Source organism: Aythya fuligula, chromosome 11 (assembly GCF_009819795.1).
Source record: "Aythya fuligula isolate bAytFul2 chromosome 11, bAytFul2.pri, whole genome shotgun sequence".
NCBI lineage: Eukaryota > Metazoa > Chordata > Aves > Anseriformes > Anatidae > Aythya > Aythya fuligula.
In genome coordinates this window covers 14,133,198-14,155,919 of record NC_045569.1, presented here as the reverse complement: position 1 = coordinate 14,155,919, position 22,722 = coordinate 14,133,198, and the positions used below count along the sequence as shown (strand labels likewise).

At 48.4% G+C, this 22,722-nt stretch overlaps 1 protein-coding gene across 3 annotated transcripts in view; it reads right to left on the bottom strand.

Moving 5' to 3' along the window:
• NTRK3 (neurotrophic receptor tyrosine kinase 3) overlaps nucleotides 1-22,722 on the bottom strand; it is a 191,800-nt gene that overhangs the window by 70,461 nt on the left and 98,617 nt on the right. For all 3 annotated transcript variants that reach the window (XM_032195109.1, XM_032195110.1, XM_032195112.1), the window contains exon 12: nucleotides 21,375-21,563. In XM_032195109.1, coding sequence (XP_032051000.1) covers nucleotides 21,375-21,563 — 189 coding nt within the window. The remainder of the gene's footprint in view (nucleotides 1-21,374; nucleotides 21,564-22,722) is intronic.

The following is a 22,722-nucleotide window of genomic DNA, read 5'->3' as shown; positions in this document are numbered from 1 at the left end:
AACAACCAAAGGAAAAAAAAAAAACTGACAAAAATAAAAAATAGAAAACCATTGTAGATTCAAAGCAAAAGTACTCCAAATACCTACAAAATTGGGAAGGGTCTGACAGATTAAACTTTGTGCTTGTCCCTGTTTTAGGGAGACCGCATTTTATATTAAAACTTAATGCTGTCTGTCTTTCCTAATAGTCATGGTATGGGAGTGGAGTAAATGTATGGAGAGCGTTGGAGAACAGGGGAGGAGGAATGAGCTCAGATTTGCTGTGCAGCTCTAACAGCTTGAGATGGAAAGAGCACATGGGGCATTTCTCTAAGCAGGCTGGGGGATGTGGCAATGAAAGGACGAGAAGATTGAAGGCAACCAAACCATGCAATCAGTTTTTGTCTTCAACCCTGGCCATCCACTTAGTCCTCCAGAGCCGTCTTGAGTTTCTCAACACCCTGACTGGTGAGTCTCAGACACTCCACCCCATGCACACACCCAATCCAAGGTGCTATGGACAGCACCTTGCAAGGAACACCCTGCCTGCACTGACTTACAGCAAGACTAAGGAGACGAGAGAAAATTTCACCTCGCCATCACTGTTTGCTTTCCAGTAAAATTGCAACTGTTCAAACATTTGCCTGAGATTGCTCCAGGCCAGATGATAAGAGCATCAGGGAATGGGGCGTGCAGAAGGCAAGAGAATGACGCAGAAACGATGCACAACTCACGGCAGCCCCACCCACCACGGCGGCAGGAGTGGGGCAGCCCAGTTTTGAAATCCATGGGTGGAAACTGCTCTTAGAAAAAAAAAAAGCAGCATAAATTGCTGTGAGAATGGATGAGAAAAGTAACGGAATGTCATACAATGCCTGGCAAGAATGGATTAATTAAAAATAGCAAATTAGGGGCAACAAGCTGGCCAAACACAACACTGCTATCCAGACAGGGTGACAGAGCTTTGATGTCTCTTCTATGTTACAGCACAATTTGAGATATAAAGGAAAAGCAACAGGAGACTCCAACACCAGCGTACATTATCTTTGTCTATGCACAGATATGAAGTATGAATAGCATCAGAGGAGGCATGAAAACCATCAAGCCTGGACCACATCCAGAGCGAATGAAACAACCATCCATCTAGTGAAAGCCAGGACCGATATATCTATACCTAAGGGGAAAGCAACACAGCAATCCAGTTTTCCTGCCATGGATGGGTTCATCTGCAGGGCTCTGATACAAAATCCTTTCTCTTTCTCTCCCCCAACATATAACAGGGCAAGAAGCAGTCCAGCCTGAGGCTTTGCTTTCCACGACAAAGCAGGTCACAGCAGCCCAGCAGAGGCACACCACGAGGTTTTCCCCAGCGCTCTCAGCTGCAGACAAGCACGTCATCTCCTCTACCATCAAACAGCCTGGCCCTCCTCTCACTTACACCAGCTCGTCACTGTTGACCACAGCGAAGAACCGCAAGACATTTTAGCACACAGATGAATTTCACACCAATACGCAGACCTCAAGCAGACCTTCAAGTAGACGACAACTCTCATAAGGTTCACAGAGAGGTTCTCGGAGCTACAGATGTGCTTATGGTTGTTCATTTTCATAGAAACAGGGTCCTTATCCCCCTCCAGAGCAGCTCACTTTGTATTGTTGTTCATTTTCCAATGCTTAACCTCACAGCTTAGAGTCTCCCACTTTAGTCAGTGAGATCTCACACCACTGGAGACCTCTTGGGGATGTGCAAGATGGAGCTCTAGCTATGGTTTGTGGCACCTTCATCAACCTCAACCCAAAATCACGAGCAGAGGATTGAGGCACTGTGTATGTTTTTGAGGACATGAAAGGGAAGAGATGGGCTAAGAACAAGAGAAACAGCAGAAGCAAGTGGATCCAAAAGATCCTATTTCCACACAAGTTTCTCTTATGCTTACCTATAGTGCAGGAAGGGATAGGACAATACTGCAGACACCCAAGAGCTGAACAATGTTCCTTGAGAAAAGGGCAGTGCTCATGGCTTTCCATGCAATGAACTCTGTAGGACTGTGTAAGACTCATTAAACCCTTGGTCGGAGGAATTCCAGCATCCGTAGCATTTCTGCTGTTGCTGCCGTTAATGTGAGCCATTTCTATATTAGCTGGGATCACAAGTTTGTTTTCTCTGGAACTCCTTCATGGATGGAGGAGTTCCAAGATACTAAACGATGTAGCCTGATAGCTCAGAAGGCAGAGCTCCAAGATTCCCCAACAATTCCCCTTAGGAAAAGCCCCAAAGTGCTTACCAGGGTATAAAATTTAAAAATATAAAATAAAATAAATACAAAAAGGAAGAAAAATATAAAATGTCTATTTAAGACAAAGTGCAAAATAAAAGGGCTATTTTTAAGCCTGCTGCAGCATCTGAGATGCCCTGTGATTTGAGCTGAAGCTACCCTCCCTGTCCAGAGGCACAGCCAATGCTTTCCCCTAGACTGCACAGAGGTGCAGCTATTTAAAGCCACTCAGAGGCCCACTGCATGATGGAAAGCAGCCAGATCAGTTGGGCCTCCTCGGTTTTGTTTTCATTAGATTGAAGCCAGAGTATGTGGAATTATTTATAAGAGGACCAGGGACGGGGGACAGGCTGGGCACCCAGCAAGTTCCACCATAACATACAGAGGTTACTCTCACCTCAGATAAATTGCACAGGGTCAGTGAAGGTTTCTGAGCAAAGAGGATGCCTTATTTTGTCCATCATGACACCCACAGCCCTGCATGGCAAAACTCTTGAGGTTTTCATGCCAGCCATGAGAGCAAGCTGCAGGAAAGTTTCCAGGTGCCTGAGAGCTTGGTGGTAGCTTACATCCCGGGTGCTATCTGGTTATTCTGCCCCTGTCCCTCTCTGTGCTTGCACCAGTACGTCACAGAGCCTTCCCCTCTATACTTCTCTCCAACTTGAGCATCAATAGAATCTCCCTAAAATCCCCATTTCTCACAGTCATGCACTTCCTTCGCCTCTGAACTCCACAAATCCCACAGGACCCAGCATCAAAGATCCCATCCCAACACGTAATACCTTATTCTCATATCCCTTTGGTTTTCAAATACATTCTTTTTTTTTTTCTTTCTTTTTGGCCCTCGGAGTGCTGCTGATTTAAGAGCTGCGCACCGTTTTGCAAGAGCTTCTCATTTCCACTTTGCCTGACAGGTATTCGCGTCCCTCTGTTCCCCAGCCGCTTCAGATAGCAGCAGTTACCCTGAGCGTTTTACATGGAGCTATTGAAACCACCAACTACTCTGCTCAGCAATGAACATCCGCCAAGAAAGAACCTGGTCGGGCTCGTGCTCCGTAATTGCTGATTAATTCCAATTACTGTACAGCCGATCCACCGGTACCGCAGATCGCCACATCAAAGAGCCAACCCGCAAAGGAAGCCCCTAAGTTAGAGCAGCAACAGCCTCGTTACAAACTTCTTTTCAGCCGGGGAGAGCTTCATAAACATTAATTTGTTACGCCTTGCTCGTTCCCTTGGGAGACAGGAGCTGTTGTATTCATTACGCAGATGGCAGAAGTGTGGCACGGGATGGGAATGAAGTGTGTCCGAGGTCCCCAGGGGAATCGATGCCAGGGTGTGAGCACTGCGCAGGGAACAGCCCCAGCTCCTGCGTCCCATCCTGTCCAAGAGACCTGGTGCCTGGAAGGGGATAGGAGAGCTTGGAAAAGCCAGATGGTCAGGACGTGAGCACAGACACCAAAGGAGATGCATACGGTGGGTAGGAAAGCACAGAGCTCTGCAGGCTGCAGCTGGGACCAGACGGTTCCGACAATGCTCTCCTGCTCCTCGGTGAAGATGAGGCTGGCAGAGGAGCTGATCAAGGGCCAGAATAAATTCTCGCTCGCTCAGGTCTCTTTAGTCTGCCATCTGCTCCAGCAATACCTGACTTCATCTGGAAAGGCCAGAGCTGCCTTCCAGGAAGCCCAGGAGCAGTACAAGCCCAAGAGCCTGACGTGTCAGGAGAAGCTTCCTTCGGGAAAGAAGATTTAATAGAGTTTGCAAATCAGGGATGGAAACTGAGGAGCGCTCGAGCTCTCAGCAGGCAAGGAGGCACAGAGCGCTACAGAGGAGTTGTAAATGGAAGAGGATGAGCTGAGGGAAAAAAAACACTGTGAGTGCAGCAGGGAGCCTCGAGGAATGAGGTTTTGTTGATTTTTTCAGCTGTTTGGATTCAGGGTTGTCTGATATTGTAGTCCTTCATCTATGTTTCTCTGGATCTCCTACTCTGCTGATTGTTCTGGAAATGAGTGCTACCACCACAACTCTTCTTTCCTTCATAATTGCCCCACTAGATGGTTCTTAAAACAAGTTGCACCAATATATCTTAGAAGAGTGTTATTAAGCTTTTGAGAGGGGAGATCCTGACTCCATAGTTTCCTTCGAGACCAGGTTTTGGTACCTGCCAACACATGGAAAGCTCTCAAACACGAAGCCCAGGGCAGTCCCAGGACTGAGCTTTCACCAGATGAAGAGGACAGCAAGCAGAGGAACAAGGCTGGTGCTAGGATTGTGCTGCTCCTAGGGAACAATTTTGGTAGCACCAACTGAAAAAGTGGCTGATATTTGTGGTGGACTTCATTCTGCAGGAGAGGAGAAAAGGTACCACTCCCACAAAACACACACAGAACTCAGCATATTTTGTAAGAGAAGGTCTGAAAAAAAACAGAAAGACCCTTTTCATTGCTGCCAGCAATGAGATGAGGTGGGTGGGGAGCCCCCAAACTGCCCACCCAGGGGAGCTCCTGGTGGCTGCTGTGCCAGAAGACCCTCACTCCCCCCTGCAGCAGACAAGGAGCTGTGTAGAGCAGGAAGGTCCTGTACATCACTGCAGGGCAGCAAATGAAGGCCAAACCCCAAACACACAGCGTCTGCAAAAGAGACATTTCCATTCAGAGGGAGAAAGACCAGGGTTTCTTTCTTGTAAGATTTTTCCAGCAAGCAGCCTAGCAGTGAATTTTTTGCTCTGGCAGTCAGCTCCAAGCTTAATAAACTACCTGACTGCCAGACCAGTCTTTGACCCAGTTTCATTTTGGGACTGAAACTAAGTCTCTCTCATTGAGTCACCTAAACGTACAAGGCATTTAGAGCACTGCAGCCCAATCTCATTTCACACCATATCACTCCATGTGAGCCTTTGTGTCTGTCCCACTTGTAACACGGTACATGCCGATCACATCTCAGCACGGACGAGGGACAGAGAAGGGGCTGAGCTCTCAGACCTGCAGACGGGGAGGCACTGCAATGTGGAAAACTCTGGGAATTTAACTGCCCAAACCTCATTTTCCTTCCACCAGAGGACTGCATGCTTGAGAAAAAGGGAAACAGCTGTACTTAAAAACCAAGATCTTTCTTCTTCTCCACTATCCGTTGTGCAGAAGGCAGAAGTCCTGCCTGTTATCCCTGCAGGACACGTCCTCCTCAAAGCCAGAGCTGCCAGAAAGTGCCAGAAGGAAACAGGAGCTGCCGTGTGCTCGAGGCGTGGGCTGGCCCGTGGGTAGCGTGTACGTGGAGCACATGGCAGGGAGTGGAGGAACATGGAGCTGCGAGCACGCACGTGTGGGGCTGAGAGCACAGCGCTGCTGAGCATTTACTCTCACTTTACATTACGGGTTTAATGGCTTTTAACGGGAGACTTTGTAAGCGATCAGGAATCGGAACAAAAGGAGCTGGGGGAATAATTATTCTAACCAGGGGAGCTAAAGAACATGGCAAAATTGTGTGCTGAGCAATCGTGCTAATTAAAGGCACCCAGAAGAATCAGGATAGAAACGCCAAATGGTTTTCACTCTGCTGCCCTAATCCACTAACTGCCTCCTCGCCTTGACTCCCACCAGCTGTGGGAAGGACGGCTCTAGGTGAGTTGGCTCGTAGCAATAAAGGGACCGAGCTAAGCAAGAGCCACAGGGGACCAGTCCCCTCTGTACCAAAGGGCTGAAGCAATGCATGCCCTGCCAGATCTACCAACAGCTCCTTTGCACCGCCAGGCTGGGGGAGCAGATGCCCCTGCTGCCTCTGGCTGAGCACTGAGGTTTCAAACACACTTTGCAGAAGAAGAGCAGCTGCTGGCAAATACCAGCACAAGGCTAAGCACAAGCCACAGTGACCACCCGTGTCCTTTTGTGCCAGTCTGCCCTGCAGCATGATCGCTTCTCTGTAATGGCCATGGCTTTCCAATGGATAAAGACATCTGAGCAATGGAGACCATCCTGATCTTCCAATGCTTAAAATGCCAGTCCTCTTGCTGAGTTTTCATGTGCCACGCTAACATCAGAACAGCAAGAACTAATGCTACAACATGGGAAATTTATCACCCAGAGAAAGTGGAGACTTGGAAAACGTCTACATCATAAGGAAAAGAAATGTATGTACAATTGCTCCAACAGGCTGGAGGCTTTACAGACACAAATAAAAACTTTCAGGGCCTCAGCCTGGTGAAAACCCAAGCCTGATCCCTCAGGATCTGCTGACCTGTTGGGGATGTCGGAGTGAGACCTTCAGATGCCGAGGCTGGTGTATGCAGAGCACACGACACAGCGATGAATTCCCACACTGAGCCCAAGGAACATCTCAGTCCTTTCCACTCCTCTGAGAAGATCCACCTCTGATACCTGCTCCTGGGAGATGGGAATGTTTTTTTCCCTGGTCGTGCAGACCTGGGTTTTGTTGCAGCAGTTCCCGGTGCTGGCACAGAGTATGAGTTACATGTAGGAGAGGTGGAGCAGCAGAACACCCGTGCTAACCATTGCCATCAGGTAACAGCTTACTATTTAAAAAGCAATGGTTTGTTTGTTAATCAGCGGGTCCATTAACATGGAGCAAATGCCTCTCTAATGGACACCCACAGGATCGCAGGCTGAACTATTTGTGTGCAGCATCTTTTGATTGATTCACCCTAAAGATCATCAAGTAAATGAGAGAGGATGTAATATTTCTCCAGGAAGCATTCCGCAGCGGATACATTGATTGCAACGCTCAGCCAGCTGCCGCGTGCCAGTCTCTTCTTAAAGAGACTTCGTGTTTGATTCGTTGATTAAATATTTCAGAAGTGCAAACAAATCATGGGCATTGATTAACTTTTGCCAGATGCTTGGTCCATGGAAAGCTGGTATCCTGCCAAGGAGGATGATGTGAGTGGCCAGTGCCCAGACTGTTCCCATCTCCCTACCCTCGAGCGCACAGTACAGGTTTCACGGTCCTTCCCCAGCCAAACAGGTCACTGCCGTGCTTCTGCTTCTGTGCAGCCTCACCTCCTCCCACCATTAAATCCTTGGGCCAAGCCAAGGGAGCCTGCTTGGTGGCACACCAGGAGCACAGAACTGTTGACTCAAGTGTTCAACTCCACTTGTATCTTAAGCTGCAAAATCACAGTCCGTTTTGCCTGCCAAAGCCTCTCTGACTCCTGCTCTGTCACTACAGTGAATCTCTTTTTAATTGAAAGCCCAGTGAATGCCCAACTGGACAGGAAGAGGCAGGGATGCAAATGAAGACTATCCTGAGAACTAAGGAAGAAAGTCCAAAACCCACAAAAAATAGCTGCCACACCAGCACTCTCAGCTGGCAGAGGTGGTCCACAAGCCAAGAGCAAAGTACTTGCTGCAATTTCCATTTTGTGAAAGTAGGTATTTCTCTTCCTCTTTTTTTTTTTTTTTTTCCCTACAGATCAAACACTGGACTGACACTTCCTTTATGAACTGCTGCAAAACCAACTTCTCCTGAAAGTGCCCTGCAAAAACACCACAATACTGCCAGTTCCTGAGCAAGCCCTGACACTGCTCACTCAGCCCCAGCCCTGATGGAGCTGTCACAGCCACCCTGGAGGAGTCCAGCAGGGCCAGGAGAGCCAGGCTGCTGCCACCACTTCAGAAATGACACGCTTCTTTTGCATGCAAATGAACCACAAATTGAGAGCAGACCCTCCTTTTTCCCCTCTGAGCTACTCGTAAATGACAGAGGTGAAAGGTCTTGGAGGCAGGCGCGGCACGTGCAGGTGGAACACAGAGGTACAAAGGACTGAGCAGCTAATTGGAGGTGAAATGAGAAAGCTAAACACTCACCCGGGTCCCACGGGGAGACACAGCTAACCCTCCCCTCCGGAGATAAACTCCATCAAGAGAGAGTCCAGCCTGCTAGGATAATGACTCCTCGAGGCATATCAGAGGTGCCAGCATCTATAAATGGGGGCCTTTGCCTGCTGGAGCTTCCATCCTTTCTCCCCTTCAGTACTGGCAGGGAAAAAAAAAGAAAAAAAAAAAAAAAGAAAAAAAAAAAAAAAAGCCTGCAGGTCCCATTCAGGCTGAACTACACGTGCCATCGCCGTCTCACAGCCAGGCAACAAGAGGAGGGCTGCAGGTATACGCTAGGCTGGGGATGCTCAGCTCCTGCCCCCATTTCCTTTCTTTTCAAAGAAAACAAGATTGAGTTTGTATTGACTACTGAGAAAACGAGACAACATTATACAGGACACGACCCTCCACAATCAAATTAGGTCATTACAACACCATAACCAGCACAGAATGCGTAGCTGTGATAGCGTATAGGATCAAGGAGAATGTTTTTATGCTGCAAATATTAAAAGACAAAAGGAAAATGAATAATATCAGGACATCAAACAAAACCAGAACATAAGTTTGGAGGGGCAGGAACAAGCAGCACGCATGTCTCAAGGCTTCCCTCACTAAACCTCCCTGTGCACCTTGCTCAGGCTGGGTTGCCACTTCTCAGAGCTTGCCATTAGAAGCACAGCAAATGCTGGCAAAGAGTTTTGCCACCTCCTGCACAGCTCCCTTGCTTCCCTTCCCCACAGAGCTGACTTTCCAAAAGAGCAAAGCCCCTATTCCCAGAGCAGCTTTCCAGCCATGGCCCCCACTCTGTCAGCAAAACAGCCAGCAGCAACATACTCCAGGTGCTGATTTCAGGAGTGCTGAGGTCTGTTCCGATAAGGGACTTAGCGTCCTACATTTGCTTTAGGTCACCACTTCTGCTTCTATATATAAATTACACACGGATCATCAGAAAATAAAAACTGAAGGCATGGTCCAGCTACACAGACTTTGCCATCGTGGCTTGGCACCCAACTCCCCTCCTGCCTCCCCTGCCCAGTTTACGTGTCTCAAAATGTGCTGTCCTGAGCTCTCAGTCTCCCGTAGGAAAACACTTATCCCCCAAGCCATCGCCAACAGAGGCCAATCCATAAAGCTGCTTCGACAGAGTGGGATAAGTGGGTGTAGCAGCAGTGGTATTCACTGCTACTCTGGGACTGAGAAGATCTAGATGTGGGGTCTGGGCTCCACACAATCTGGGAGGTAAGCACTGCCACCCAGGCAGGTCCAAACCCAGCTCAGCAAAATTCTCCCAGCACCTGTTCCTCCCCACTGAGTGGAGGAATATGCACTCATAGTCACCCTGCTAAGTGCAGGAGGGAGGACACAAAGCTTCCTAAAACCCGAGATTTACATACCAGTTTGTGGCAGTGGTTTCCCCACTGCGTAACGAGCACATTAACTTCAGTCAGCCTGGTTCTCCAGAGATGACGAGATGGGAAAGAATGATCGAAGTAAACTGTGATAGAGTTTTTGATTAAGAAGCTGTTGATCAATAAAAGTTATCTGCAGGGCACAGAGTGTTAATGAGCTACCATTCCTTCGTCAAAGCAACACCTGAGCCCGCACTACCTGCTCAACACAGCCCACAGAGGTCAGCAAGACTTCTCCTATTCCTCAGGAATGACAAGGTGAGAACATGGGCCACTGGGCAGGTAGAGAGACCTCAAGTCTCCTCTGTCCCCCTTGTTGTTTAAAGGGCGATAGTGTAAGAAGGAAACAATATGACTTTAGAGAGAAATTTGGCTTGAGAGGAACGAAAAAGCTTAACAACCTGATTCAAGGCTTGAGATGCTATGTTTGGTGGGTGGGCGAAAAGAAATTGAAAAGGCATTCATAACCTTCTCAGACAGCTCCATTAATTCAAAGAGGCCTTCCAGCTCTGCAGCCATAGCACCAGCACCCAGCACATCTGCAGGGAACAGCAGCTCAGGAGCAGGAGGGAGCAGCCAGCCAGGCTACTTGTCCCTGCAAATGGTGATGTGATGCTCAAAATGAGCCACAGCACAGCCCGCAATTGCTGTCACGCTATTGTGCCCCCAGCAGTGATGTAGCTACAAAGAAGCATTAGGTGTTAATACTTATTAACGTCTTAAATTAATCCCCAAAGGTTCCAAAGCATTAATGAGTGGACTTCGGAAAGGGTTTTTCATAATAATGCAGCCACCTGTTTAATAGTACACAGCAGCAGGGCTGAGCAAGGGTTTCAGAGAGCAGGTGGAAAGAAGAGCTTCAGAATAAAGCTATAGAAAAGAGACCAGGCTTTCATGGGGAGAGACAGAGAATATCATTACGTCCACCCGAATTCAGACATATCATCGTAACTAATCATTTTATTCCTCCAGAAATATCCAGTGACCACAAGGAGCTACTACGATCCTTGTATTACATTTCTTCCTGAAGTCATCTCCTCTGACAGCCCAACACAGCCTGCCTGCGAAAGGGATTTGTTTTCCCAGAACTCACTCAGCCTTCCCATCCTTGGAGGGTCTAGGGAGAGTTGAGGAAAAAAAATAAACTGACAGACAGGATACTCTTTCCGGAATGTCCCAAAGGAAACAGAGGGGATGAACACATTAGGATTTCTCCCCCAGTTTCTCAAATTCTCACGGAACTGGGGTTTGCAATCATCCTCTGCAGAGACCATGTCAAGACAGATCATTAATAGTACTTGATGCCGAGTATCTTTAGTATTAAAAAGCACGGCAATTACTTAGTCCAAATCTCTATATTATTCATAAGATCCATATCTATCATGGATATAATATTTACGCTACTATGGGGAAATGTAATAAATAAGCCAATAAGCACTTCCTTCCTCCAGGTCAAGATGAAAGTCTGTATCTTGGAGAGCGATGCTGTCCTCGGGCAGCAAGGCTTGTATCCCAGGCTCCCTGCTCAGCTTCATCAGCCAGAAACTAAAGCCAAGGTAAAAAATAACTGTTTTTGTTCCCAGCCCAGCAAAACTCTGACCAAGCAGGCCAGGAGGCAATGCCTAGGTGGAATGAGGTCAGCACAGCTCCTAGGAGGTCTCCTAGGGAAGATCTTTTCAGAATTAGTTGGCAGAGAAAGCAAAACTTGTTAGGCTGTTGCGTGCCCCCCATGAAAGCGGAAAGAGATTATCTACCTGGAAAGGAGAAGGAAAAGTTCAGAATCCACATTTTGTTGACTTGCTATGTACAGCTCCTAGAACTATTTTGTCCGTCTAAACTCCTGACTGCACTTGGCACCAGCCTGGCTGTGAAAGGACGTCAGGTGGTGTCTCAAACACACGCCGTGGTCCAGCAGGCTGAACGTGGGGCTGGCTGCTGGCTGTCAGCAACCCAGCATGACCTTGAGCAAATCAACATCTTCCCAGCTGCTTTTCCTCACCCATAAAATGGAGATGAAGATTCTTGGCAGCCCCTTGTTGGGCTGTAAGGAGAAATGTATCTTTCCAGGAAGCAGTGGAAGAGCAGGATGCCAGGTTCCTTCTCTCCTTTAAGAACAGGGGAAAATATACCCCACCTCTCAAATATACCCCACTTCCCAAACGCTCAGCTCCCTGCTCTGCTCTCGGTGAGGTTCCCCTGACATCTGGGCTCTGCTGGGATCTGGCACGAGAACAGGACGGTCCCACCCCACCTCTGGAATGTGCCCAGGATTTATTTTTAACACTGCCCTCACTGTGAACGTTTGTGGTGGGATTCGTATGGTCTCACGCTGCTCTCTGTCTCTGCGCTGTGTGGGTAGCTAGTAGCACCGAGAGAGCAGACGGTGCCACAGCCCTCATCCCAAGCAAAGTGCTGAACGCAGGGCACCAAGCATCCCATCTCCCTCCAACGCAGAAAGGGAGCCTTGGGGAGCTGCCTCAAATGGAGCTTCTCATGCTGCCCGGGGGCAAATTTGTTCTAGAGAACGGCACACTAAACACAGCCCAGAATTAGGCTTAAAATGACAATTTCAAAATTGTGGAGCCCTCTGCCAAGCTCTTTATGTCTTTCTGGCTTTGGATTGCGAGCAATGGGGTGGAGCAGAAGCTGTGGCTGGTCCAAGGGAAGGCTTGGAGAGTGGGCTGCAGCCTTCTGCTGCATCGAGACCTCAGGTATGTTTTGAGACATCAGGTCCTTTGCTTTGTCACCCACATGGTGGCCATCGTTTCCCCCTGCTCAACGTTCCACATCAATTACAGTGCAGAGATGTAAAATGACTGATACTTTTAATACAAAGGCCCTGTCATTTATTTATTAGCTGGCGACAGGCCCCGCAGTCCAGGATGGATGTATTATAAATCAGCTGCATTTCTAACCATTAAAAATTCATCCAATTCATAATGTAGGACGCCAGTAATTTCCTTATTAGTGGTGAGTGTGAAGGATTTTTCTTTCTTCTCCCTTGGTTTTACTTCGCTTCTTTGCGTTCCCAAAGATCTTGCTCATCTGAGGATTAGCTCAGCTTAATCCTACAAAAGGGAGGTGGAGGGCTGGGGGAAGGGAGACCAGGGCTGAAGTCATTTTGTTCCAGTGTTTTCTTCTAATTGCAAATTTGCCATATAAACTTAGGAGACGTAGCTGCCTTCTCTCCTAGTCACACTTACAGGAGTCAGGGAGACTGTTCATCCTGAATTTAAGAGATGCTTTTAGGGAAACGAGTAAAATAAATCCCTTTTTTTTGGCAAAGGGGAAAAAGGAGATATAGTGGTAGGACAGGGAAGGTTAATGTTAAAGTTTTTTAAATCTATTAGCAATATAAGAGCAGGTACCAAAATGCTATAAAGTGGTATATTTTTAAAAGACCAAATGTATATATTATATAACATATATCACATAGAATATATATATAAATAAGTAGACGTGTTAGCCGTTAGGCTCAGCGCTCCAAATCATTGTGAAAAATAGGTTAGTAGGGCTGCAAGGAAGGTGTGACATTTCTGCAGATGCATGACTGCTCTGAAGAACTGCTGCACCATCAGCACAAACCCAAGCTAGGAGAAAAGTCTACGCCAAGCTGCAGAGCATCGCTGGCTGGGGTACTGCACCCAGTATGGACTACGCTTAGCTGCGGACAGCAGGACAGTCCGAGCGGTGATGTGGTACATACAGGCATTTTCATGCTCTCATTGAGTCTCTATTTCTGTCTCTTAAACAGATCTGTTCAGATAGGGGCAGGGAGAGAGGGCGTGAAGAGCATTTTCAAACAGGGTTCAGCATTAGGTAACTCGCAGCCTGGTTAGGAACAAGCATGCAGGAATGTGAAAATGGATTATGCAATAAACCCTTCCTTAATGGGAGACAAGCCAGGGCATCGGGAGCAATCCTTACACGCTGTGAATTCAGTGTACTTTTCACCTCGAGACACTTGCACACAAATCTCGCATCAGCTCCACGTGGCAGCGGGTTTGCTGAGTTCTCAGTGTGGTCGGCTCGCATCGGTAAATCATGCCAAATTCAACAAGGCTAGTGCTTTATGCTAAACCATGGTGCACCAGGGATGCTCAAGGTCAGGCCTTCAGGAGCACACCAGGGTGCAAGTGAGAACAGCACCCACTTGTGCCACCGCTACCTCGATGCAGCGTCAGCATCCCCCGTGCCACCAGCCCTGCTGGCAGCCATCCCACTCCCCCTGAAACACCCTACAACCAAGAATGACTATTTCTACATTTTTCTTAAATGAAGATGATCTTATTATGTGGGTCTTCCAGCAGTTTTCAGAATTGAACAAAGTATTTTGATCCGTTTAGCCCAAAATCAGCACTCAAGTTTGTTGTTTTTTACCCTCTCCTGATGGCTACACAACTTCCCTGCTGGATCCTGGGCTGTACTTTTTGTCTGATAACTTTAGTGCTGTGTGTGCTCTTGTGCAAGCCTGCCCCAATTCCTAAACATTAGCAGCTATCTTTAATCAAGACATGTAATTTAAGTGGACAATGAACAGAGAATGAGAGCTTTCAGTCTTCTAACCAGAAGACATCTCCTGTCTGACCACGATGATTTCCCCATGCACCTCTGAGCTAGATTATAAACCTGAAAACCACTCTGGTTAGATTAAAAAGTCACAATGAGATCCTGCAGATTCTGTTTGCTCCCAGTGCCTTTCAGGGTACCCCACTGCCAGGACCACAGCAAACCACAGACCCATCCCTCTGGCCCCACCAGCACAGAGGTGCCCCAGCCTCCAGATAACTTTCCCAGCAGCCAAGCATTATAAGCCACAACAAACTCATTAAAAGCAAGATAAACATTTAACTGATGGCCAAAAGAAATCAGTACCACAACTGTACCAACATGCACATACACTCACAAGCTATTTTAAATCAACCCACAACATAATTCACGCCATCAACGAACCATTAGGAGAACACTCTTGAAACCTCTATCGTTACCACTGGCACCAGCACTGCCTGAGATTGCCGTGCTGTACCGTGCCTCTCTCTCGCCTTTCTGGGACAAAGTACCAGGCACGAGGAGTGGTGGCTGATGAACAGAGCTCCCCTTTCTCTATCAAGGGCATCTCTATCAGGTTTAAGAGCACTGCGGGGTCAACGAGAGCACCTGGACATGGAGAAGCACTGATATCTGAAGACACAGCCATCGCGTGCATGGGAGCTGAGGGATGCCACAAGGACAGTAGGAGGGTGCTGGTAGCAATGAGTGCTTGAACAAGGGACAGAGGTAATACAGACCATCAGGAGCACGTGTGTACATCCTCCCTGAGATAATGCACATCTTGGGCAGTTATGGTCCAGGCTGAGGGACTTTGAGCCCCATCACTTTGGCTGTACAGGAACAGACCACCCATCTGATGCTAGGACAATGCTGCCAGGCAGTGAGGGCTGTGCTAGAGCTGCTCCAAACCCAAGAGAATTCAGCTCAGAGCCTCTCCTCACCTGGCTTGTTCAGTGCTTGACAGCTGACACATCACAGGCTCCCTTCCAAAATCCACCCCAGGTGGGCTAACCCTGCTTGCCGCCCCTACAGACATTGGGATTAAAGTGTCCCAAGGAGAAGCCTTCAGGTCAGAGGAGCAAGCAGATGGTTGTGTATCAGAAAACACTGCCCCTGTCCTGCATCACTGCTTGATGTCTGTATCTAGCAGTATTTCCTCCACCAGAACAGCCTCTCTGGCGGCTGGTCAACATCAGCAGCACAAAGCCATGCTCTGCTTGATTTAAGGACTTCTCTTCCTAATTTATCCCCACCACCAGGAAAGTCCCTGCCTGATGTACCATCACCACCACATCTTTGCTGCCAGCACCACCTCCCTGCACAGGGCTGGAGCCTGGGCAGCCACACTGATTGCAGGTGTTGCCACAAACATTTTTGGTAAGCAGATTAAAGATATACAAATGGATAATGCCAGACTTTCCAAGACAGCAGGAAAAACTCATCTCTGTGGCATCTTCATGGCAGAAAGGTTTGAGGATTGACTCCTTGAGCATAAGGTTACAATTCAAAGAATAAATGCAATAGGTAAGATGAGCTCTCTACTTCTGCTAAAGTAGATTGGGCTTCTGTGTTCTGGAAAATGGGGATATTTCTTCCACTTGCTCTTTTTTCAGGGTTGGATGAAGTGAAGCAGAGTATAAAATAGCTACAGGTAAGTAGAAGGAAGAGCAGCTGAGCAGGCTGAAGAGAGTTGAGCAGGCTGGATCGAGTCCCACGAATGCCCCTGTTAGGTGTTGCAGCCCAGTGAAGGGGACAAGACGGTGATGCCAGCTGCAGGATAAGGTCAGTTCTCCGAGGGGTGACAGGAGCAGTTGGCTTTTGTTGCTCATGCTTTTCTTCAGGAGCCTGCAACATCTGCACTGGAAGCAGCCAGCCAGAGCGTGGGGGGTTTCTGTTCAACATCCAAATCCTTTGCAGGATGTTCTTGTCAGCACCTGGGGCTCAGAGCAGTTTCTATCAAGAGCAAACGTAAAACAGGAGCAAGGGAAACTTGGAGGCAGAAGGTCTTTGTGTAGACCTCCAACACACACACCTGCCAGTAGCTGAACGCTGAAGTCAGGGCTTTTCCTCAGACCTGAACCAGAAAGCCAGACTTTGTTAGTCCAAATGAGGAGATGGAGAGCTGAGCAGCAGAGCACACACAAATGAGTTTAAAACCACTCAGATTAAATTCCCCAGAAGTATCTCAGGCAGTCGGATGATGAAGGACAAGGCCATAAAGCAGCGAGGAGCCCCAGTGCAGAAGAGTCTCAGACTACGTCGGGTCCTGCTGGAGAAGAGCCTAGAGCTTTTGACTTAGAGGACAGAAAAGGAGAAGATAAGTTTGGAGAAAGAGCAGAGGCCTGTAAGGAGGCACTGAGGCCTGTACTTGGGCTCCAGGCTGGGCACAGGGCATCAGAGCGATGCTGTCACTTCACACTCAGCTCCACATTTATATTTAATGAGAATAATATTTGACAAATGCCCTTATTCCTAGGGGTAAAAAAAAAAAAATCCATTTTCCACTACCAGTAGTTTAGGTTTTCTTTTTTAGATAAAAGAAACAGAATACAGCTTAATTTTGTTGTTTTTGATGAAAATGGGAACACGAACTGACCAAAAATAGAAATGCTGCAGAGTTTCCAGCTTCTCATGCCCAGGATGAATAAAACACACTAAGCGAACAAAAAGAATTAACCGTGGCAAGATAAATGCCACAGTTGTAAATGTCCTTGCCATTTTGTTTCCAAGTCCTATTAGAAGCAGAGGTAAGGAAATCCATTTGTTTAAAAAATATGATTTTTGAAATGACCACAATGTTCCTTTTAAACTGCATTGAAAATACAAGATAAAGACAGGGTACTGAGTGAAAGAGTGCTGATGGCGCTTTTATTGTGTGATTTGCCTTGTTTTTTTCTGAAGTACTTCTTTTTAGCCGATAACCATGTATTTACAGTTGGTGTAATTATATCTAATTACTTAATTAGCATGAATACATGTAATTACTAACTTCAAATATGTAATTATGTCAGGGCAGCCTGTAATAAATGAGGTTGAAAAAAACCCTCATTAGGACTCTACGGAAGGACGGCTGCTCCACCCGCGTGGAGGATGCGTCGCCGTCCCGAGACCACGCCAGAAGGAAACTCAGCCCTGCAGGAGGAGAGCAGGGGAAGCATCTGCCAATGACCCCTACCCAAAACCAAGCCCCTTGCCCCAGGAGCAGAGCTTCTCAGCGCCAGTGGGAGCTGAGCATCATCCCTGTGAGGTAGAAAGGGATCTGGAAGGGATCTGCCACCCAGGTTTGTTTCCTCCACTGAGATTTGGATTTTTTTCACTGATGCATGGTGTTCTCCAGACCTGGTTTGTCTGGCAAGAAATACCAGGGAGCAGAACAACGGCTTGACTGTGCCATGGCATTCGAATATGGCTTCAGAGAGCAGATCCAGGAACAAATCTGCATCTGATGCACTGTGCTAGTAATTAATTACTACTGTTAAAGTAAAACAAGCCTCCCAAATGTTTCTTCAGAAACATTACCAGTCTTTCACCACAAAGATCTCCAGCTACTCATAATTACCCATTTTGCAAATTCAAATCCTGAACATCAGGAGACAAAGCTAAGCTAAACAGCCCCTGCTTACTGCCAAGAAGCACATCTATGACGATGTTCTACCTACAGCCTGATGGCCACCTCATGAACTTATTTCAGGCCAATGCTCCTTTCTTTTTTTCCACTGACCAGGAGTTATTTGTTGTACTGAGCTGGCATTTCCTGCCCATAAGGACCAATAGCCATTTTCTGGACACAAATGTGGGTAGACTGGATCTTATTTTGTATTACCAAACCCCCTGACCTCATGACAGAATGCAGAACCACACGGCTCCATCTCCTCATCGGATGTTGTGTCCATGGTGCTTGCCTTACAACAGGCCCTGTTCTTCTCCTCTTATCTGTTTATTTCCAAATGTAGAGAGGTGCAAACTCCTCACAACCTGTCGCTTCTCCTGCCGGCATCTGCCAAGCAGACGTGCCACTTGGTTGTTCTTCCACGTGCCAAAGAACAGGAGGAAAAGTCTATTTTAGGTTATTCTTCTGCAACTGTTTCGTGGTTGTTCTGTCCTCGTTGTCAGTCCTCGTTGCCCAACCTTCCAGGTGGTGCTGAGGATGGCTGAAATGAGGACTGGCTGCAAACCCTAGTACTGCCCAGAATGTCTTAATGTGTGAAGATCGGGGAGCATCTTCTCAAAGAGTTGATGTTTTATCATGAGAAAATGGGATGATGTAGCTTCTTCCATGGCTCAGCCTGGAAGGGAGGAGGACACTGAGCCCAGCTCATCCCTCCTGCTCCTCTAAATCAGAAAGACATAAATTTGTGTGAAGCCCAGAAAGTGAGAGGTGGCTCCAGCACCCTTCATCCCTTCTTCTCTTCCCAGCACCTTCTTCTCCTCCCAGAGGACACGTTAGCTGGTGAGGAGCCCACGGGACAGCCTCACGCAGTGGGATCAAGAGGGGCTGCAGCTCTGTGGGCAGGGAGCTGCTCGCCATATTTCAGCTGCAATTCCATTATGCAGAGCTAAGTGGCTGGGAATAAACATCCGTCATCCCTGCGTGATAAGCGATGTTTGCTAGTATAGAGGGTGACAGAAATCTATATCACATCAATGTACTATTAATACTGCATTAAGCATATAGAGTTCGCTCTCCTCATTGCAGTGCGGTAATGGGTATCGGCATGTCCTCCACCCAGACAACATCCAAGAGCACAGGGACACTTGCAGGAGGAAGGAAAGAGAAAAGCTGAGTGATGGAAGAAGAAATTGCTTGCTGAGGATGTTTTTCTCTGTTAACACTTCTGCGCAAAGGAGAGGCTGGGTGCCACGGAGCTCCTTCGCTTGAGGACGCTGCAGCCTTGCAGATGGGCTGAGGCTCGGCAGGTGACAGGAGGGAGGTGACTCCTTGCATCAGTTTGGGCTCAGCTGGACACCAAGGCCCTCCCTGGGCCAGAGGAGCTCTCCTCTCTCCAAGTGGCACCAGAAATGAAGAAATGTTTGTGTCCAAGTTCTGCACAGGGGGAAAGAAATACCCTCCAGCGAGAAAACCATGGGGAGAATGGGAGCAACAAATACTCTCCAGCTCAGGTTTAAGTTGAGCAGAACACATCAGATCAAACAAAACCCTTACAGCTAAAGCTCCCCAAAGCACACTTAATTTAAAAGGTGAATTACGAAACTTTCCAGCCTCAAGCAAAGCCACCAGTAAAGTCAGAAGTTTTGTCCAAGTGAAGTCTTAGGGACTAAAATACAACACATACCAAATTCAACTCTGCCTGAGGTCTCCAAGACTGCTTTTTTGCATTGTGAATGGCAAGAAATTCCAAAAAAACACAAGAGTTTCCAGCCTGCCAGCATCCAGCTGTGATCTGCCTCTTGTTAGCACCCAAATGTAGCACCTGGGTGGGGAATTTGGCTCCATCAGCGCTGCCTCACAGCCCCAGGAAAGCTGGAACACAGAAGCGAGCAATTTGTCGTGGATTTCCAGGGTGTGCACAGTTATTGTTATCGCTGCATTTTCCCCCTGTGGCACCTTCCACAGGAGAAAAGGCTCTGGGTGCCCCTCAAGGCACACTTTGAGATCCTAATCAAACAGCCCTGTAAAACTCCAAGGCCAAATCCTGCTGCAAGCAGCTTCCCCTTCAACCCATCCCAATCTGACAAGCCCCACAGGGCAAATGCTCAGGGCAAAACTCAGTCCCCTCTGGGTTTTAAGCTTGGCAGCTGCACCCTTGCAACAGCACTCACATACTGAAATGGTTGCACAGAAAGTGATCTGAGAGATAGCACAGAAAGAGAAGAAAAAAACACGGGGGGAACCCCTCCCTCCCCAAGCAATCAGGGTTTGTAAATCATTTTGAGATGAGGTGCTATAAGCAATATATAATGTATAATTAACGGCACAGAAAAACCGCGCTACCTTCAGCTTCTCTGCTCCTGCCTAATCAGCGCCCTCCTCCCCCTTCTCTGCAAACAGACCAAATTTAGTGCATTAACATGAAAATCAGAGGGAAAGCCGGGCACGTTAATTGGATACACCCCTTCGCTCTGGCGATGGAAGAGCTGTGATAACTCACGGCACCCGAGGGGTCTGCCCCAGGGACCCCCCCACAGAGCAGAAAGCTGCGGGTCTCTCTCCTCGGGAAGGAGGAGTGATGCCAGCAGAGGGTTTTATGCTGGCTGAGCTCCTGCAGGTTGGGAGCTTGGCCTCCTCCCAGCGCTCCAGCTTCCAGAGCTTGAGTTATGCTTCCTGCGCTCGTGAGTCAGCAAAGGGGAGAGAGCAGGAGGCGACTTCGGTGCGGCACTCCTTGCTGCTGGGCTGGGCCACGGGAGATGGGACAAGTTTGTTTTTTAAGACATTCCTTTTTTTTTTTTTTTTTTTTTTTTGCAAGCTTTTATTTATTTGCTATTAGATCCGGTTCTGCCTGGAACCAAAGAACGCCAAAGGGATGAGCAATAACAAGGGAGGAACATCGTCTGGACCTCCTGCATTGCTCAGCCTGCATCTCAGAGCTGGTAAAGAGCAGAGGAAAACTGAGCTGCCAGCTGTGAGCTGCGTGTCGGGGGGGGGGGCTGCACCTCCCAGCCCACACGAGAAGCAGTTGGGAACTCCCAGCAAAACATCCTTTTACCCATTGCTTTTCTTTCACGCTCAGAATTTAGGAGCACAAAACGGAGGACCACTTTACCACCACCTGCTATCCTAATGAGCCGAGCTCACAACCCAGATTTACACCGAGAAGCTGCGAAAGCTTTAGAGAAGCCCATGAAAACAAGACAGCCAGCATCTAAGCCTCCTGTTCTCCACGCACCTGCCCCATCTATGGCCACTTGTCCTGAGCTCGTCCTCGGCCCGGCGGGGAGCCAAGGAGGCAGCCCCATGGCTGGGAAGCTGCTGGAGGAGGAAGGGGAGGCAGGTTCTTTTCCCCAGCCAGGCAGCGGGTCACCTCCATCCCCGCAGCTCCTGCTCGTGCCTTGGACCCAACAAGGCAGAGCCCGGCTTCAAATGGCGTTTTTCAGGCAAAAGGGGGGAAGGTGACTGGTGGGTGGCGGAGGGAGGGTGAAGGGAGGTGAAGGTGAGGGTGGAAAGTCTCCTTGGGAAGAACCTACATGTATGTTGTGATTTCTGAGACCTGAGATTCGCTTTGGTTTCTGGACCATACCAAGACCCATTCTCCTCAAAAAAATATATCCTTCTCTCCTTCCTCATCCTCTTAGCCTCTTCCTCCTCGCCCTCCTTCCCCCGTCCCCCCACCCATCCCCTGGCTTTTGCGTGGGCTCCAGCCGGCTCGGGCACTCACACGTGTCTGGCTTGTGGCAGTTGTGACCTTGTCGGAAGTACTGGGGGTTCTCGATGACAGGAATGCGGGTCATGCCGATCACCACCGTGTCCGGGCCAGCGTCCAGGGACGAGGGCGTCGTGATGCCGTGGTTGATGTGGTGGAGGGGACTGGCCGAATCCTCCTCGCCGCTGATCACTGCCACGGGACCTGCAAACACCAGACACATCCATCAGGCACGGCAGAGGAAAGGAGACCTAAAAGTCCTACTGACCACATGGGTACAAACTGCTATGGGTCAGCAGCAGACTCTCACCAACCTGCCCTACCATCCCTGGTGCCATTTCCAGGACCAGTTTCTCTGAACTCACAAGGAAGACACCAAGTTTTTTTCTGCAGATTACAGGGTACCAGATTGAGCAGACCTTGCTCAGCTCGTGCTGTGTTCTGCCACAAAAATCAACATCTCCCCTCACCCTTTCCAGCTCTGAAAGGCTGAGCACCAACAGACAGGCTAGGAAACAGCCAAAATAGTCAAACCCCTGAGATGGGAGTAGCAGGAGTCTCCCAACCCTTCCCAGCCTCTGCCACCCATTCGTGGCTCTCACCAGCACAAGAGCACAGAGGAAGGTTCCCATCCAAGGAGCCCTGTGCCATGCTGAACTCCATCTCGAGGGGCACAGGCTCCAAGACCAGCAGAGAGGAGACCCCCAAGCACAGTATGGAGAAAGCAGTGCCAGAGCTGCACCCCAGCCAAATGCTGCCCTCCCAGGCTGGTCTGCAAGGCCCATAGCACCAATTCCACATCCTCATATCCCTCTTCATTTCAAGTCCTAAAACAGCAGTAGGCCCAAATGCACCCAGAACAACCTAAGATGGCCAAACCAGAGACTGCTCCATCCCCGCCAACCTTCCGACCCAGCCATGGCTCCTCACACCGAAGCGCCTGCACCCAAGAGCATCACTGCTCTAATCCTGCCCTAGCCAGGGGCAAGCTTGTTCCCAAAGGTAAAATCCATGAAGGAAAGAGCTTCCATAACTGAGAGCCAGTGCCTGCCTCTCAGACAGACCTATTTCATGATATTCAGCTATTCCTGAATTTTAGGTATATGCTTTGTTTTATTTTTAGGCCTTCTAATTTTGCTATCAGCTGCCAAGGCTGGAAAAACCTCAGGGGAAAACAGCCCTTAATATATTATTCCCAAATTCCTTCTATTCTCACACATCCCAGGGGCCCGACCTGCCAGCCCACAGCAGCTCCACAAAAACACCTTCATCCTGAGATGAAACCCTTTAATTCCTGCTTCATTTATTGGTGCTACATAAACATGGGATCCCGAGGAGTGGACACTAGAGACCACGCTGCAAC